The sequence below is a fragment of the Stegodyphus dumicola genome, chromosome 10, assembly GCF_044657685.1.
Source record: "Stegodyphus dumicola isolate Sdum_Otavi_A_Nest chromosome 10, ASM4465768v1".
Classification (NCBI taxonomy): Eukaryota; Metazoa; Arthropoda; class Arachnida; order Araneae; family Eresidae; genus Stegodyphus; species Stegodyphus dumicola.
The window spans coordinates 22,694,628-22,714,699 of NC_140777.1; the positions used below are offsets into that span (position 1 = coordinate 22,694,628).

Here is a 20,072-nt window from a genome sequence, read left to right on the forward strand (position 1 = left end):
TCCGGAATCGTTACTGGTGGTAAGGTACGAGCTGCCCAGCGTCTGCCGAGAAAATCCCATACATGCTTGATGGGATTGAGATCCGGAGATCGTGCCGGCCAATCCATACATTCAATATCCTCACTCTCTAAGAGCTGTTTGGCAGCTACTGTGCGATGACATGGTGCATTGTCGTCCATGAAAAGGAACTGCGTACTCATAGCGCCTCTAAAAAGATGCACATATGGAAGAAGAATCTCGTTACAATAACGGGTTCCATTGACTGAACCTGTGTCGAAGATGTGAAGGTCTGTACGACTACCAAGTATGATGCCTCCCCAAACGAGAACACCGCCACCTCCATACCTGTCCCTTTCAATGATGTTCGCGGGATGATTGTGGCTTCCCCGCTCTCTCCAGATGAGCGATGAGAATTGCTACTCAGACTGAATCTGCTCTCATCTGTAAAGAGTACTCGTCCCCATTCATTGTCTCTCCAATTCCGGTGTTCCCGGCACCACAGAGAACGCCTTCTCCGATGGTCAGGGGTTAGAGGTACACACCGTACAGAGCGTTGTGCAAACGGAGCGCCACCGTGCAGTCTTCTGGCCACGGTAAAATGCGATATCTGTCGTCCAGTCGCCTGTGTCGTGTGTCTAGCTATTTCTCCCGCTGTCTGCCGCCTGTTTTTTCTGGCCTGTAAGGCAATATACTGGTCATCTGCGGGTGTGGTTCCTCGTGAACGTCCACTACTAAACCCCCAGATAGCTGTTCCTGTAGTTTGAAATTGTCTCCAAAGTCATGAAACGATGCTGTGAGCAATTCCGAACTCTGCAGCCACACTTGTCACACTGCGGCCTTCCTCCAACTTCCCAATGATTCGACCTCGGGTAAAAGCATCCAGATGTCGTCTAACAGATTGATTATTCACCATTTCTCGCTGAGGTAGCAACTCGGTGTGCAATCTCTTTGCCAGAAATACTGATCTTACATCGACAAAATGCTTTATACTACTCAGACACTCCCCCATTACGTCTACCTGCATATCTGCGCATGTGCTACTGTACAGCACCTTACTTAATCTCCTGATTGGTCTTTCTGTCCGCTCTGCCTCTTCGTTCAGCTGATATGCTAATTTTTCGACTTCGTCCTTAATTTTTGCACACCATTGTACATATACGTCCAAGGACAACCTTGAAAAGGTTAAGTGGCATTTTCCCCCCATTCATCTTCCTTATGTCATTCATGGGCAACTAACAAAATTCAAAATTTGGTGTAGAAACCTGATAATATTGAACTGACATGATTCTGTAATGGATGCATTTCACTCATTCAACTGTTTGATATGTTCGTTTCCATCCGTACAAGGTCTTACTGAAATATGTCACTTGGACTGTCATCTTCTACCTTTAGAAAATTATAAGCAAACTTTCAATTGTTCGCTCATTCAGTTTATAGTTCTAGCTTTCTAGAATAAAATCCAATATTCTTTGTCTATAAAAACCTCCTACTTTGACAATGAACTATCCTTGTTTGTTATTGCATCAGTTTCAGTATCTGAGAAAGTCATGATCATGATTATCTATTTGCATCTTTTTTCAGATTTTGAAACTTTTTCCATTTTTACCCGAGTTACTAATTACTCTATATTTCATCTTGCCCTACTAAGAAGTTTAAAGTGCTTTACATGTTCAGCAATCAGATTCATAAAACTAAAAGTCCCTCTAAAAACTTGTGTAAAATATTCAAAACTGGATATTATTTGAAGGAATTAAAGTCTGAACCAATATTATGGATTTTCTACAATAACTACACCTTTAAGTTCATATGATATTTTAATAACAATTCAACAAGTATTAGAATTTTAATGGCACTAAAAACAAACATTGTAAAAATTCTATAAAAAGTGCTTATAAGTAAATTAATAAATGTTAATAGGAGACAAAAATGTTCAAAATATCTTGATTAAAGTTAAGTAGAAGATTCTTTGTCAGCACCCATATAATTTCTGAAAGAGAGGAAAAAAAAAAGAAAGTCAAAAATTGTATTTTATATATGTCACAGTAAAAATAAGATTATAAAGATTGATAAATTCTAATTTTTCCAGTACTGAAATATACAAATCCAAAAACATCTAGTAAAATCATTTAATTTTAGGATTTTATCAAAAGCTAACAATAAAAACTAGAGATTTACTAGTATCAGTTGATAAAAGCTAGTTCCAAGAAGTTTTAAGTAACTTTCAGTTTTAATAAAAACATGCTGAAGAACAAATGAGAAACTGCCTTGATAATTAGCAGCCAGAATCAGTGATCACAGTTTCGAAGGTTGAGTGGCTTGGGAAACGGTAAAAGTAACAGGTTTTTGCAATGTAAGTGGTTTAGCCTTCAAAACTACAGTAATGCAAGTTTAGAGATATTATGCTTATTCTTTTTGTTAATTGTGGTATCTTTCACAGGTTCCAATTTATAGTACGAAATTATATGAATGATACTTTTATTTATTTTTTTAAAATTATTATTATCAAAATTTTATAAGTTATCCGATTACATTTTGAACTTTTACTTTGTATAGGTAAATAAAAATAAACCCTAATAAAAAATAAATATATTGCTAGATGTTTCAGAATTTTATTACTTGATAAGGCCAGGTTTACTGGTCTTAATATTTGCTCTAACATAAGTATGAAATAAGGCTAATAAAATGTCTTCAAAATTACTGCTCCAGTGTCAAACGAATTGCAGCTCGCCTTCCAAAATGCAGTGGATAGCTCCTAATGCTGAAATTAATTTATGACTACAGAGGGTGTTAGAATATACATGTGGCTATATTTCAGTCTTAAAACATAAGTGAAAATGGAAGGCTGGTAATGATTTAGTGGCTTTTTAAGAGGATGACTGTAGATGCCGAAGCAATGGGAATCGCTCCGATAGCAAAACTGGTCAAATGTGCTTATTCTGATCTAAAGGAAATAAGAGAAAATCAGAGAGTGATCATTACATACATTCTGGTAACAAGCATACTGGTCATGCTAAGTGTCACATACATAAGTGTCATGCTAAGTTGAACATAGCATCAGAAATTAAAAGTTGCTGGAAGCATATATGTATGGATATACAGCACCTATATTCCATATGACTATGTGACATTTATTATGTGCATACAAGCTTCCTTTAGATGTCCTTTGTTAAGAACGCATTACTGCATGCTTTGTATTATCTAGGCTTGGTAGCATATTGGTTGGATCAGAAAGAAAAGAAATGATTGTACTGGCCCAATGAACCAAAAATGTTGCTACAGCAAAGTGGTTGTCATTGACCACAAACATGCCCATCAATATTATGCAAGAGAAAATCCATGGACATTTCATGCACATGGTAAGGGCTGTAAAAACTGGTAGAGATTCTTGTGTTAGCATGGACTAGGACCATTGTTGTTTATGACCTATCATGCATTTATTATGTATTATAAGGATTATGGACTTGTGCACATACTATAATGCAACATTTCTATCTGAATAAATACAACTTATTCTAGGACAACACATAGTACCACTGTTGAATTATATGTGATTCATTGGATGAATATTTCGCGGAAATTTACCATATAAATTACCCTTCTAGTTTCTTTGATTTTGATTCCACATACATTTGATATTAAATACAGTGAAATACGAGTATGTTTAACGCTTAAGACGAAATATCGATGAACACAAAATAACACAGTGGTCCGAACGGACTACTATGTATTTTCGTGCATTTTTTTTCTTTTAACATGAAAAGATTTCCCTTTTGAAAATGAACAAAATACAGAAAACACCAGCCGCGCAGACGAGATTTAAGAGGGGTGTGAAATGAAAGAGGTGGTTTCACATGTTTCCATAGAAAGGAGGCTAAATTGGTTTTGAAATATCTTCGGAATAGCCTGTGGCAGGAGCCAATTTTGTTTAAGCTGCTTTCACCCTCCAGCCCTACAAATGCCACAAAAAAAAAACATCTCACCTCTCATCAGTTGGCTTTGGAATTCAGTGATGAGTACATCATAGTGTGTGTAAAAATCAGTACGTTTGGTTCATGCCAAAAGAAATGGAAAAGAAGGCTATTGAAATTCAGCCGACACTTAGTGAAATGTTTGAAATAGTTTCTGTATTATTGGATTATCTTACTGTATCATTGAAAGTATTCGTTGCAGTAGATGATGATAATGTATGTACAGCATCAATTATGGCAGACAAAGACATTTTGGACATTTGGTTCAAAGCTAAAAAAATATCATTGATGCAGATTCCAATGACGAAAATGAAATTAATAATGCTGTTGTCACATCATCCGAAATGAGAAACATCATGAAAAATATGTGCAGTTATTTAACGCACATTTTTGCAATGGTGAAATGAATGACAAAATGGACGACATCAAACAATTTGATGCTAAAAAAGACAATACAAAGAAAAATATCAGATTATTTTCTAAAAACTGAATAAATGTTTTGTTTTTCAAAAAAACTTGAAAATTTTGTATTAAGTTCTTGTGGATGTTTTTTTCATTGATTTTTATTAAATATATGCATTTATATGTGTCTATGTAAATAAAATGTATTCTAATAAACCTAATTTTGTTTAATATATACATATATATATGTGTGTGTGTTTGTGTGACAAAACTGTGGTTCGGTGACATGACATGAATGATTTGATTGAGAATGCGACACAAACTTGCATTAAAATTTTTGGTGAAACTGGACTTTTCCCATAATTCACTGTCAACACAGAATAACAAACCCATGTAGAATTTTTTTATAATTAGAACTGTCCAAAAGAATATAAACACAGAACACTTTTGGAGGCACTGAAATAAGAACACTGAGACAGAGATGCGTAGAAATATTAATTGCGTAGATATTTGATGCTTAGAGCGTCCATCCATTTTTGAAGAAGAAACAGTCAAGCCAGATTAAATTCTTTTTATTTATTTAAATTCTCATTTTAGAGCCACACTTCACTTGGCACTCTACTTGTGCCTATTAAAGAACATTTACAATTTTGATACTATTGCCAAAGAAGAGAATTTAGCAGCACACACATGATTACAGATAGGCGTCTGACCAAGAGGAAAGCACAAGCAAAAGTGAAGCATCAGTTCATAGAAGAGAGGGAGGGAGTCAAAAGTTTCAGTTTTTTAGTTTTGGTTTGTGATTTGGTGATTGGTCAAGAGGCATCTGCATTAAGGGTTACATAAGACTGCATGATTAATTTGAATGACGCAGTCTAGACTTAAGCGCTATTTGTTGTAAACTCCATGCTTTATATTTGTTAACGATATTCAACAGCTGTTGTGTTCCTTTTTAGACAGAGTTTTGTTTTGTAGTTTGGCAACAGTAAGAAAGATAAGAATAAGGTTTTGATTTCCTTAAGTGTGTAAGCAAATAAAGTTTGGCTTTCTCAAGCAAGAAAATGCAATTGTTTATTTAAAAATATTTCTTTTCAAGTGCTATAAAATGGCATCAGATTTAATTTAAAGGCAATAACGACTGAATGAAATAATATTCAGTAGATTCAACGCAATATTAGAGGTGACAACCGGGACGTGATCTCACTGGATTTTGAAGGCGAATACCATTAAACTTTTTAAGCATGGAATTATTAATGAAGAAACTTTCACCTGTTAGAGCTAATTTTACTAAAACTTTTAATGCCTTGAGTGATTTATTAAATCAGGAAAAACCTAATGAGGTAGAAATTCGATCAAATTTTAGTAGTTTAAAAAGGATATTGCTCAGCTTTCTATTTTTGATTCTGAAATAAGTGATTTGTTAGTTGCAGATGCTGATGCAGAAAAATATGAGCACGAGTTTTGATTATTAAATACAATGAGAAGATGGATAGTATTACAGTAAAAGTAGATATTTGTATAAATAGAATTTTAAAGGATCAGTGTAACCCTTTAGTTTGTTCTTCTCTCGTTCAGGTTAAAAGGAAACTGAAATTACCGAAGAACAAACTCATTAAATTTACGGGTGAAATTAAGGACTGGCTTGCCTTTTTGAGTCAGTTCCAAAGAATTCATGAAGATGAAAATATAGAAAAGAAGGATAAATTTCAGTATTTAATACAATGCATGTCGGAAGACATGAGAGTTCGTGATATTGTTAACAGTTATCCGCCAACAGGTGAAAATTATAATAAAGTGGTAGAATGCCTAAAATCTCGTTTTGGTCGAGATGAATTACTTATTGAGTTCTACATGTGAGAACTGTTAAAGTTAGTCATAAAAAATGCTACAGGCAATAACTGAAAATTAGGCACTGTTACACTGTACGATAAACTAGAATCCATTGGTTTGACATCGGATAAATATTCTGCCATGCTTTTTCCTCTCATTAAATCTTGCATACCGGATGACATTTTTAGGGTGTGGTTGCGAAATCCGATAGTACACTGGATGAGTCAGTGGAGAATCCATAATGTGAGAAGCTAAAAAGCTTGTTACTGTTTATGAAAACGGAAGTAGAAGGAGAGGAGCGAGTTCTCTTAGCGAAATCTGGGTTTTCAAATAAATATGAAAAAGGGGAGAAAGAAAAGATGAATAAAGCTCTTAATCAACCAACAGCTGCAGATTTATTTTCAGGAGTTTTCGAACAGAGAAAGCAAAACATAGCTTGTGTATTTTGTAAAAAGGCACACAAGAGCAGAGATTGTTTTAAGGCTCAAACTCTGAATTTCCAGCAGAAACAAGATATTTTAAAGGATAAGAAAGTCTGCTTTATATGTTTAAGAGCTGGACATCGATCAAAATTTTGAAAGACAAATATTAAATGTATTCTTTGTGGAAAAAGACATTTGGTTTTAATGTATCCAGAGCTGAAAACTAACAAATTAATTAATAATTCTCTTAAATCTGAAGAATCAAAACCAAGCATTAACAGCCTGTCAAATCATTGTTACTCTGGTGAATATCTACTTCAGACATTACAGGTTAGATTGAAATTAGGAAATAAAGAAAAACAAGTACGGGTACTCATCGATAGTGGTTCTCAACATTCATACATATTGAAGACAACTGTAGAAGAGATGGGTATAGAACCAAATGATAACAGTTTTTGATTCACACACTTTTTGAAGGGTTAACGACAGAGATGAAGGAGCATCGTCAGTATGAACTTGACATTGAATCCTTAATACATTTTCCTGTAAAAGAGAAGCTATAGATCAGTCTATTATTTGTAGAAAAATTCTGCGACTAAAGAAAGGAGAATCATGGGAAAAAGAGTTAAAGGAAAATAAGATATGGCTTAATGATTATGGAGAGAATTTTCCCGATATTGAGATATTGATTGGAGCTGATTTTTGTGGTCATTTGTTTACGGGGAAAACTCATTATCTTAAGTGTGGCTTAGTCGCATATGAAATGCTTTTGGGCTGGCTGATTATGGGAAAAATGTTTGATGAGAATACTAGCACCTCTGCAAACTTAATCAACTCTATACTTATAAAAAAATGCATCAACTGCTGATCTGTGAAACTTGGATACTCTAGGCATCGGAGGTCCTGTTGAAATAAAATCTAAAGAAGAGACACATCAATTAGTTATGCAACAGTTCCAGCGAACGGTGAGAAGAGGTAAAGAAGGTCAGTACATTGTGAAGCTGCCTTGGCTAGAAGAACAGGAGATTTTGAATGAAAATAAATTAGTTGCAGAGCACAGGTGTGCATCAACTGCAGAGAAACTTATTAAGGAAAGCAGATATGAAGATTATGATACTGTTTTCCAGGAATGGTTAGCGGAGAATATTGTTGAAGAAGTACCACCTGAGGAAGAAAATAAAATCCCATGCATCCCAAATATTTACCCCATCGAGGAATTCTTAATAAAAATTCCACCACAAGCATTCGACCTGTTTTCGATGCTTCATGTAGATCCGGTCATTCTGCATCACTTAATAATGTTCTAGAGAAAGAACCAAACCTCTTGGAGAAAATCCTTCCACTGCTTCTGAGGTTTCGGGAAAGATCGATTGGCATCATTTCAGACATAAGAAAGGCCTTCTTACAAATTTCTGTTGCAGAAGAAGATCAAGACTATTTGAGATTTTTTTTTTTTTTTTTTTTTTTTTTTTTTTTTTTTTAATGGTGGGAGAATTTTGAGAAAAAATTTTAATTTTATCGTTATAAAAGGGTAGTCTTTGGACTCACATGCAGTTCATTCCTCTTAGCTGCAGACATTAATTTTCGTTTGGAGGAATACTGTGATGATTTTTAAGAAACTGTGCGGGAGTTAAATTCCTTTTATGTGGATAACTGTGTAATATCTGTATCTGATGAAAAGGTATTACTGCATATTTGTACATGAGGCTAAACAAATTCTAGCCTCAGCATGTTTTGACTTAACATGGATAGGAATATACTTCTTTAACAGGAGAAAAAAGGAATCTCCCGTTCTTGGATTATTGTGGGATAGAAATAAAGATGTTCATTTTTGTAACATAGAAAATGTTTCCTTTAAGAAAGAACTTGTAACAAGAAGAAATATTCTTTCAGCTGTCAACACTATTTTTGATCACATTGGAATGCTATGCGTGCCCAATAACTATGCATGAAGATACTCATACAAGAAAGCTGGACTCTTAAATTAGGCTGGGATGAGGTATGTCCTGAAAGTGTTTGTAAAAGATTTTCACTGTGGACGGAAGATCTTCATTTATTATCAGAAATTAAAATTCCAAGATATGTTGATTGTGATGGTTCCCGAGATGGATTAAATCTTCATACTTTTGTAGATGCTAGTAAATCTGCTTACAGCGCAGTTGTATTTCTTCGTAAAGGAAACCGTGATAAAGTAAAAATTCATTTAATTCAAGCTAAGAGAGAGTTGCTCCCTTAGCAAAAGCAACAATTTCCAGATTGGAATTATTAGCCTGTTGTGTAGGAGCACACATGATATCTTACATTATAAAAGAAATGAATTTGACAGAAGTTCCAACCACATGTTGGACAGATTCTTCAACAGCTTTGTTTTGGATTAAGAATGAAGATAATTGGAGTACTTTCGTTAAGGAAATTCGAAGTATCACTTCAGTGGATTCATGGAAACATATTCCTGGCAGTCATAATTCGGCAGACCTCCCATCCAAAGGTTTTTCTTCAAAATTTCTCTTTACATCGAAATGGTGGGAGGGACCTGAGTGGCTAAAGCAGTCCGAAGACAACTGGTCCAAATCTCAGATTCAAACCAAAAGTGAAGGAGTTTACAAAAAGCGAAAGAAGGGAGAAACTGCTTTAATGAACACTTCTGTGTCAGACGAGCGATGAAACGATTTTCCAAGTATTCAAAGATTTTGAAACTAATAGCCTGGATATTGTGTTTCTACAATAACTGTAAAAATTTTGAGAATATAATGAAGGGAAAGTTGTCTGTACAAGAAATTTTGTGCCAATTGTTTCTCATAAAAGGAACAGCTGTTCTTTCCTTTTTAGGCAGAGTTTTGTTTTTGTAGTTTGGCAACAGTAAGAAAGATCAGAATAAGGTTTTGATTTCCTTAAGTGTGTAAGCAAATAAAGTTTGGCTTTCTCAAGCAAGAAAATGCAATTGTTTATTTAAAAATATTTCTTTTAAAGTGCTATAGAATGGAGTCAGATTTAATTTACAGGCGAGAACGACTGAATGAAATAATATTCAGGTAGATTCAACGCAACACTATTTTTAGGACAGATAGATGAAGTTCCCAAATGAAATAGAAAATAAAAGAGGTTATAGTGAATTAAATTTAGAAGTTTGCTTTCATATTTTCTATCTTACATATATATTGCAATATCCTTTAACACACACACACACCAAAAAAAATATATATATTTCGGTCCCCTCAGTTTCATGTTAAACGATTTTAACTGTATTATAGAACGAGACCATTGACCATTTAAGTGCCAGATCCTGCACCAATACTCATATGTTTATTATGAGCTGCATTATGGGTTGAGATGCCTTTAAAAACATATCCATACTATAAGAAATCTTGCTAAATAATAGTAGACATAGATCATTAAAATGTATCTAGGTTATCTATTGTATTTCTGTAAGTTATGAAAATGATTGATTAGTTAATTTCTGCAAGGTTGAACATAGATAATTATGAGTCACCTTTTTATTGCCCTTGCAATATTACAATTTTCACAGATTCTGTCAACAGTAGCAATTTTGCTTTCCAACTCTTACTATGCCATGTTAATAGTTTGATTTTTCTGTTTTATTCAGTAGATATTTTATCTATTTTACGAGCTGTAAATTAAGTTGAAACTCATTTCTCTGGCAAGGTTGAACATAGATAATTATGAGTCACCTTTTTATTGCCCTTGCAATATTACAATTTTCACAGATTCTGTCAACAGTAGCAATTTTGCTTTCCAACTCTTACTATGCCATGTTAATAGCTTGATTTTTCTGTTTTATTCAGTAGATATTTTATCTATTTTACGAGCTGTAAATTAAGTTGAAACTCATTTCTCTGAAATTTAGGTACACTGTGGGAAAAAAAAGGGGGGAACAATACTATATCTCTCGTTCTACTGGGCCGAATGACAAAATTCAAATTGCCTTTTGCATGTCACAAAAGCATGACTTATGATATCTCTTAGATTTATATATAGCATTGTTCTAAAATAGTATTTTAGAACTTTTTCTGAAATAACATACCAATTTTTCCATATTTTGATCGTACGACTCAAAATATGCCTAGACATTAAATTTGTAAAATTTGGTGTGAAATTTACAAAGAAATTCAAAAATTTATCTTTGGAAATTTTTTTCAGTTTGCGCCAAGAATAATTCACTTTGCGAAATTCTTAATATGTGGCAACCAATTTTCCTTTCCCTTCCATTATGCTGGAGCGGAAAAAAAAGGCATCTCGTTCCAACCTTTTTACATTGTGCATGAGTGACAAAAAAGGCACATCGTTTCTACTTCCAAATAATTTTAGCAAAATATCTAAACCACAATTGATGTCTTATCGCTTTCAACAAATATGCCAAATTTCAAAACGGGCCAATATATAAATTCACGTATATTTTCGGAAATTTTGAATAAAAAACTGTGATTGTTTGCAGGTATGCTTAAATACGTCTACTTTAAGATGATAACATTTTTATAGATTATAATTCAAAATATTTTTTGAAAAATGTATAAAGATTATTTAAAAATACAAATTTTAAAAATAAATCATAAAAAATGCGTGAATTTTATTTGGAATGAACCTAAATTTCAAAATATGAAAGGAAGAACCAAATAAGTTTAATAAAAAAAAGAGAAATTAATAAATATATACCAAACTCAATTAACATCGAGGAGCTAAAATTTTGAGAGCTGATTTTTTAAAAACTACTCGTGCGATTTTTAGAAAACTTGGTAGTTTGGCGTAATTTGAGTGGTAGAATTGAAATATGGGAAAAAATTGGTGTTATTTCAGAAAAGGTCCGATTTTGTGTGAAAATACCTATATTAGAATGATGCTATATATAAATCTAATACATATCCTAAGTCTTGCTTTCGAGACATGAAAAGCGAAAGTTGAATTTCACCAATCGGCCCTGTAGAATGGGAGATATAGAACTGCCTCCCCCCTGCAGTGTACATTTTTCGCTTACCCGAGGATGAACATGCAGTTCAGAATAACAGAGTCTGGATAACAAACTCTAGTGTAAATTTTTCCTATTAAAAACCTATGAACAGAATGAATGTGTAACTTATTCTCTTACATGAGTCTCTTAGTCTTAGTTCTTTTGCTTTTCATATATTCTTAAAATTAATAGATACTGTGAATATTTTATTTATTTCTCATATACATTTTCTACTTCTTAATTAAATGCATATTAACTTGACACTTCAGACGAATAATCAGAATAAGTATAAATCCTAAAACTTATAAAAACATATCTGTAATTTTATGAATTTTTTAAACCCTGTAAATGAAACAGAATTTAAATATGATAAAAATATAAACCTCTTATTTAAGCAAGGACATTCTAATATGTGCTGATCCTTCCCAAAGTTCTCTCCTTCTTCAACAGAATGAGGCAGATGTTGATGTACAGTTTCAGGAAGAATAGTAGTGATTGCTGCTATCACAAACAGTAGCACTCCAGACACTACAAGGGGTAATCCAGGTCTAGTTAAAGACTGAGAAAAACATACTTTTATTCATGTGTATTGAGTAATTAAACATTAAAATAAAAATAAAATTATTGTGTATTTCATTGCATGTACATAAAAATACAATGACAACAAAATTCAATTTTGAAAATTTGCCCCCTTCCGCAATATTTTTATCTTAATACAATACTGTTAATTTTTTATTGTTAATTTTTGATGAATCTTTACAGATTCTTTATAATTCTGTCATTAAAATGAAACAGATAATATGCAAAATTTTCTTTCATAACTCATGAAACAGTAAAATAATTTTTGCAATATTTCGTGTAATCTCTATTATAAAATAATGAAGGATCTGTGTGTATGTACACTGTTGGCCATTAAAACTGCAACACCAGAAAGTAATGATCTGACGAACATCAAAACTACATGAAAGGAGAAGAGGTTTGGATATACAAATGATTAGAATTTCAGCACATTTAGACCATGCAGGAGGGAGAAATGACATTTGAAGCACTTCATAAAAGAATAGCTGTGTAGTGGCTTTCTCATTTGGAAGCGCTTTATGAGGTCACAGTTTACTCAGAATATTGTGTTATGCCTCGAATAATGAGAAGAAATGCTTACCAGCAAGTGTTGGAATTTGATATAAGTAGGATCGTTGCCTATCGAGAGTGTGGATTATCATTCCATGATATCACCCATCACACTGGTTGACATCCAACCACTGTCATGCAAATATGGGATCAATGGATTGCTGAGGGTAATACTGAACGGCATTGTAACCTCTACAAATCATATATAATCTTTTCTTTTGCACAACTTTATATAGACTGTGAGTGGCAACTGTAGAAACAAAAATAGTCATAAGATGATGATGTTTTTAAAAGAACATCTTTAAAAAGTGAATAATAAATTGTTTTCTCTTAAATATAGTGGTGTAAAGTTATTCTTAAACAAAACAAAAAAAAATAATGTTTATGATGTAGCAATCCCTACATTATTTGGTGACCTGAAGTTAGCAACTGTAAATATTATGGAAAATACAGAGAAGACAGAAAACCAGTCAAATGGTGGCAATTCTTCAGAAACTATGAAGGTCAGTATAAAAATTCCAACTTTTTGCATAGATAAGACAGAAATTTAGTTTTATCAGATAGTTTTAAATTAATGGTATAAGTTATGAAAATACCAAATTTAATTATATTGTCTCACAAATGGAACCTAAATATGTAGATACTATTTGAGATATAATAACTGATAAGACTGAGAACAAATATTCATTGGCAAAAGAATATTTATTAAATGTATTTAAAGAAAGTGAAAATAAACGAATTAAATGCCTTTTCACTGTCATTGAAATTGGCGACATGTAACCCAGCCATCTATCACAAAAAATGAAATCCTTGGCAACTAGTGATATTCTTGACATGGTATTAAAAACATTATGGATGGACAAATTGCCATACCATAAATACATACTGGCAGTTAGGGATGAAGGTACTGATAAATTGGTGATTATGGCTGATAAGATTTTCGCCGTGCATTCACATGACTTATATGAGACTCATTCAACTAAAGTTAAGAAATCGAGCGTGTCACCAAACACTTCACAATTACTGGAAAAAAATCTTCATTGGAAAAGCGGACTGAAGAACTCCATCTCTATCACCAATCAAATGAAAGAAGTCATCATACAAAAAGATACAACAGATTATCGTCTAGAGGCAGAAGTTAGAAGTCGGAAGCATTATAATCTGTATAGTTAGCTGCCTTATTAGCACTTCACTTTCGGATCCAGATGCTTTCCAGAAAAATGTAAACCGCCATGTAACTGGAAAAACCCGGAAAACTTGCCTGCACAGCAGAATTAGAATTAGTGGCCAGTTCTGCTGCTGAAGATTTAAGGAACTGCCGTGAATTCAATTATAGACTTTCTGTAATAGACCAAAAAACTGGGATAAAATTTTTGATTGACAGTGGTACAGATGTAAGCCTAATTCCAGCCATGTGTAATGACAAGGTAAGTAGCGATTTTAAACTTTATGTTGCAAATGGTACTGAAATCCTGGGTTTTGGACATGAAATTTTAAGTCTGATTTGGGACTTCACTGTAATTTTCAATGGTCTTTTATCATAGCCAAAGTCAGTAAAAGCATTTTGCGTTCAGATTTCTTAACCGGTTTAATTTATCAATTGATATTAAAAACAAAAAGTTAATTGATGATGTAACTAAACTCAGCATTATTGGTGAAATTACATGATCAGCCGACGAATCAAATATAAGCACCTTAAACAAAAATAATAAATTTTCTAATATTTTGGCACAATTTTTGGAAATCACAAAAATTGATTTACTAATTTCTACAACAAAACATAATGTTTAACATAACATACCTACTAATGGCAAACCAATTTTTCAAAAGCGAGACAATTAGACCCTAAGAGATTAGAAATAGCCAAACAAGAATTCAACTTTATGCTTGAAAATAATACTATAAGACCATCAAAATCACCATAGGCAAGCCTACTTCATTTAGTCCAGAAAAAAGATGTCACTCTGAGACCATGCGAGGATTATCAGCACCTAAATGATGTCACAATACCAAACTGTTATACCATACCCAGAATTGAAGATTTCCACCATGCTTTAAAAGGCAAAACAATATTTTCTAAACTTGATTTACTTAAAGCCTATTAACAGATCCCAATAGCAGAACAAGATGAACAAAAAACAGCTATAATAACTCCATTTGGACTTTTTGAATTTAATATAATGAGTTTTGGCTTAAGAAATGCTCCCTCCACTTTTCAAAGATACATTAACAAAGTTTTCATAGGGCTAGGTTTTATTTTTCCATATTTAGACGATATTTTAATATTGTCAGAAACTGAGGAACAACATAACAAACATTTTACGGAAGTATTTAATATAATTCAACAGTATGGCCTACGAAATCAGTGATGGGAATGAACAAATTAAAATTTTTGATATATTTGATAACACCAAATGGCTCAAAACCTCTTAAAGAAAAAGCGCAAGCTATAACAAGTTATAAACTTCTTGAAACTATTCATGAACTTCGTAAATTTTTAGAAATGATTACTTTTAGAGAAGATATGTAAAAGATGTAGCTAATACCCAAGCTCTCCTAAATGAATACTTGAAAGGTTCAACAAAAAAAGATCGAAGGAAAATTCCATCGACAGGAGAAGCAAAGAAGAGTTAGCCAATACTGCTATTTTAACTTTCCCTAATCCAGATCTACCATTAGCATTACGTACAGATGCCTCTAATTTTTCAATTGAAAGCAATATGAAAATGGATGTTGGAGACCAATAGCATTTTACTCCAAAAAATTAAATGAGACCTAGAAAGCTTATAGCACATATGACCAGGAACTTTTAAGTATCTATCTTTCCATCAAACAATTTAAGCATATGCTAAAAGGATGAGAATTTACGGTTTTCACAGAACACAAGCCAATTATATTCGCATTTAAAAAAAAGATAAAGCATCACCTAGACAATTAAGATATCTCCAGTATATTTTCCAATTTTCAACAAATATAAAATACATAACTGGGAAGGATGATATTGTTGCAGACTCAATGTCTAGAATTGAATCAGTTTCGGACATCTATTATGACAAAATTGCAGATGAATAATGAAGAATTAATAGATAGTAGCGAAAATTTAAATTTTAAAGAATATCCACTACCCTCATTAAAAAGAATCCGATATGATATTTCATTTTCAACTATTAGACCGTTTATACTACAACCATTTCGAACAAATGTTTTCCACAAAATACGTGACTTGAACCATCCTGCCATCAAATCATCAGTGAAACAAGTAGCATCAATATTCAATTGAAATAATATTTAAAAAGATATTAGAGAATGGGCTAAAACTTGCATTAATTGCCAAAAGTAAAATTATTCACCACACATTTTCGAAGTCAACTCATTTGAAGAACCTGATGAAAGATTTAGCATAATTCATATTGATATAATTGAACCATACCCACTAACAAATGGAGGGCTCAAGTCTTGGGCACTTCTACAGGCTCCTAGGCTGGGAAAAAACAAATGGAAATAACTATTGCTTAACATGTATTGATCGTTTTACGTGAAGGATGGAAGTTATACCGATAGAAAATATTACTGCAGAAACAATCACAAAAGCATTTTATACAAATTGGATTTGTCGTTTTGTGTTCCTTTCATCAATGTGATTATAGATAGAAGAAATCAGTTCAGATCAGAACTTTTCAGAAGTTTAGGTACAATCTGTGGAATTAAAATGCAAACAACAACTTCATACCAACCGCAAAGCAACGGAAAAATTGAAAGACTACACAGAACATTAAAAGCAGCCATTAGAGCTCACAATTCAGTCAAATGGAGTGAAACTTTACCAACTACACTCCTTGGTATACGCTCATCCCTATGTGATGATACAAACTGCTCCATCGCAGAAATGATCTGTGGTAAATCACTGAAGCTACCAGGAGAATTATTTTAAGAACCAAATTAGAACCAGATACTTTCACCAGCGAACTCCGAAAACAAATGGAACATTAATAGTCAATATAAAAGAAAACAGAAGTTATTTTTCCATGAGGATTTAAATTCATGTTCACGTGTATTTGTCAGAGTGGATCATGTCAAAAAGGCATTAGAACTTCCTTATGAAGGACCTTTTCCTGTCATTGCCAAAAATGACAAATATTATACAGTGAGAATTAAAGGAAAAGACAGCAATGTTTCCATCAATCAATTAAAACAAGCTTATTTGTTAGCCTCAGGTGAGGATGATTCTCGAAACCTAACAACTAAAGAAGAAACAAATATTCCATATTAAACAGAGATGAAAATGGAAAGACGGATAATTTAAAATTTAAAACAGCATGTAGTGGGAGAACAATTATTTTTCCAGCACATTATCAAGACTACGTGAATATTTAACATTGTACATTAATTTTTCATATAATGATTGTAATATTTTGTAAATAGCATTTATGTAGTTTATTGTAAATTAAGTATTTATGTGACAACAATAATTTTCTCTTTGTATCGCAACTATGTTGCTTGGAAGTATACGTACACGTGTCTGGAGGCTCCAAGGAGACTGCACATCGTCTCCTTACATTCAGTATCGCTTTAGGGGCCCTGCACCTGGTGTGATGGTTTGGGCAGCCATTGGATTCACGATATGCACATCTCCTTCAGATCGTCCATAATTTGAATGCAGATCGGTATGTTTCTGCCTATTTACGTCCAGTGGTTGTGCTCTATATTCGAGGCCTGCCAAACACCATCTTTCAACAAGATAATGAAGGCCCACATGTTGCACGTCATGTTCTGACCTTCCTCGATACACAGGGTATTCAATTGTTGCCCTGGCCTGCATTGTCTCCAGATCTGTCACCCGCTGAAAACATTTCATCATGAGTTACTCAGAGACTGGCCCACCACTCCTCTCCAGCTAATGCGGTTAACAAAATGAGGCATAGACTTGAAGCAGCAGGAATGAGTTGCCCGTTTTTGTCATTTAAGCCTGCTTCACTTCCATGCCTAACCGGTAAAGCCCATTTCAGCTGCCAGGGATAGCAGCTGTTTCTACTAATTTCACACAACTGTAAACCCCCAAACTTCCTACAAATTTAATCATTCTGTCTTCATGCCATATTGTTCACGTACAATAAATATCTTTTTTATATTTGCTTTCCTTCATGGCATTGCAATTTTAATGGCAGCAGTGTATATTCCTCACATTGCAAAAAAACAGTGGCACATAGAAGCCACCAAATTTCAAACACACATAGTCCTTCATCTAAAAATGTGCACTTCAAGGCCCAAATTTTAATTCTTTTTTAAAAATTTATTTTAATGTTTGTGTGAAAGAATATTTATTTTAATGAAAACAAACTTGCAGATTTAAAAGCAGTGTGTTGCCGCTCTGCAAAGCATAGGATATTTATGTTTCAAATTTAATCAGAAAACTCAGTGATTTAAAAGAAATGTGTTGCCACTTGGCAAAACTTGTCTTTCAAATTTAATCAACAAACTCACCAGTCTGAAAGAAATGTATTGCCACTGCCTCAAAGGAAATATTTTTATCTTCTACATGCCAGTGTGTTGCTATTTGGCAAAGCATCAGATATTTCTTTCTTTCTTTCAAATTTAATCTATCTATTATTTATTAACAAACTAAGCAAAAGGGGGGGAATGCAGTCCTTCATCTCTATCATTATTACTAGTTGGATGCATTCAAATCATCATATATTTTTTTTCATTTTTATGATAACTATTTTATGCATTGCCCCCACAAGCAGTCAAAAGAACTTGATAAATTTGTTGCACTGATTTAATATATATTTCAATGGCAACTTACTATACTAATGAAATTTGAAGCCATGAAGTTTTTATTTTACTCAGGCCAAATAAACTATATTCCTATAATTATGTTAAACAATTATGTTTAGATTATTATAGTAAAATGTGTAATCTATGATGATGAGCCATGTTAACTATTATTACAATAGTTTTTACAGTTGATCTCATACATTTTGTTATTTGATAATTATTTCAGTTTACTGAAGAAAAGAAAAAAAAAGGTTGATTAATCTTGATCACTTTCCCTATTCACACTAAATGCACTAAAATAATGCTATGAATGATCTTAATTTGCAATATGTAATGATGTGATGAAGGCAATGCTTAATATCCTATGTCTTATATAACAGTACTTTTCAAAGAAGTATATGATTATCCTTTAAAAACAGTAACTTACAAGATACACAATAGATGGACTGAGATATAGTCCGAGAGTACCCATTAGTCTCAAAAATGCCAAACCACGTCCTCGAAGCACAGTAGGCAGAAGTTCTGCTGAATATTGCATAATGACATTGTATACAATAGTTAAAGTTACTCTTTGTATAAGTGCCAATCCTAGATATGTTTTAGTAGAATCTGCAAATAAAATAATGTTCAAGATAGAAATAATATTGTAAATAAAATTTTTAAAAAGGTTTAAATCATAATATGAAAATAATGAATATGATAGTTATTAAAACAAATATTAAAATTACTACTTAGCATTTAAATTCTAAATAAAGTAACATTTTGGTTATCTCATTTTAAAAGTAACTTTATTTATAAATGACAACCAGTTTTATATAGCATGCTCAAGTTATATGAATAAACTGTATAATTTCATAGATGTTGCAAAACAGTTAATTCTATGATATTTCGAAGAACTTAAATTTCTTAGACGGGGCCATATCAATTACTCCATCTGAGAGTTTGAACATGCATTATAGAATACATGCACAAAAAAGGGAAACCACTTAATATGTATGTAATTACAAAAATTTAATAATTTCACTTTATCAAACCATTTTCTATTTTATTAACTTACCAACAGAATCATAGACTGATGTCAAATTTCAAATTGGTCAGGTTTGAAAGATAGATCATTATTTCTAACAATGCACACTGTATTAAAAAAAAAAAAAAAAAAAAAAAAAAAAGATAATTATATTTCTAAGCGATGTTATAAATACCTTGAGGTATGATTATGATAATTATTCCAGCTACTCCAGCTAAGAGTGAAGAGAAAACTACAGGCCATCGCCTGCCTAACCAATCAATACCAAATAATATGACAAAAAGAGCTGGAATTTCAACAAGAGCACTGTAAGTAAAGGAATCATACACATTTGTTCCCAAGTTTGAAGCATTCTGGGTATTTGTATGATAACAGCAATAAACAACAAACCTATAAAAGATACAAAAAGGTTAAATTTTAAATTTTAGAATGTTTTTTTTTTAATTTATTTTTTAAAATTATTAATTATTTAAAATTGATATATAAAGAACTGATGTGTTGGTTATTAGTATTTTATTTGCATACACCATGTTCAGGGATTGCACTTAAGTTTAAGT

The 20,072-nt window shown here is 32.7% G+C and overlaps 1 protein-coding gene across 3 annotated transcripts in view; it reads right to left on the bottom strand.

Annotated features, from left to right (window-relative positions):
• Positions 1-1,801: 1,801 nt before the first annotated feature.
• LOC118189211 (carcinine transporter-like) overlaps positions 1,802-20,072 on the bottom strand; it is an 89,776-nt gene continuing 71,505 nt past the window's right edge. For 2 of the 3 annotated variants that reach the window (XM_085824778.1, XM_035359785.2), the window contains exons 8-11: positions 19,691-19,905; positions 18,916-19,097; positions 11,969-12,144; positions 1,802-1,987 (exon numbers count right to left, since the gene is read on the bottom strand). In XM_085824778.1, the coding sequence (XP_085680904.1) occupies positions 1,951-1,987; positions 11,969-12,144; positions 18,916-19,097; positions 19,691-19,905 (610 nt within the window). In that variant the 3' untranslated portion in view covers positions 1,802-1,950. The remainder of the gene's footprint in view (positions 1,988-11,968; positions 12,145-18,915; positions 19,098-19,690; positions 19,906-20,072) is intronic. The other variant, XR_015043371.1, reaches the window with a different exon arrangement.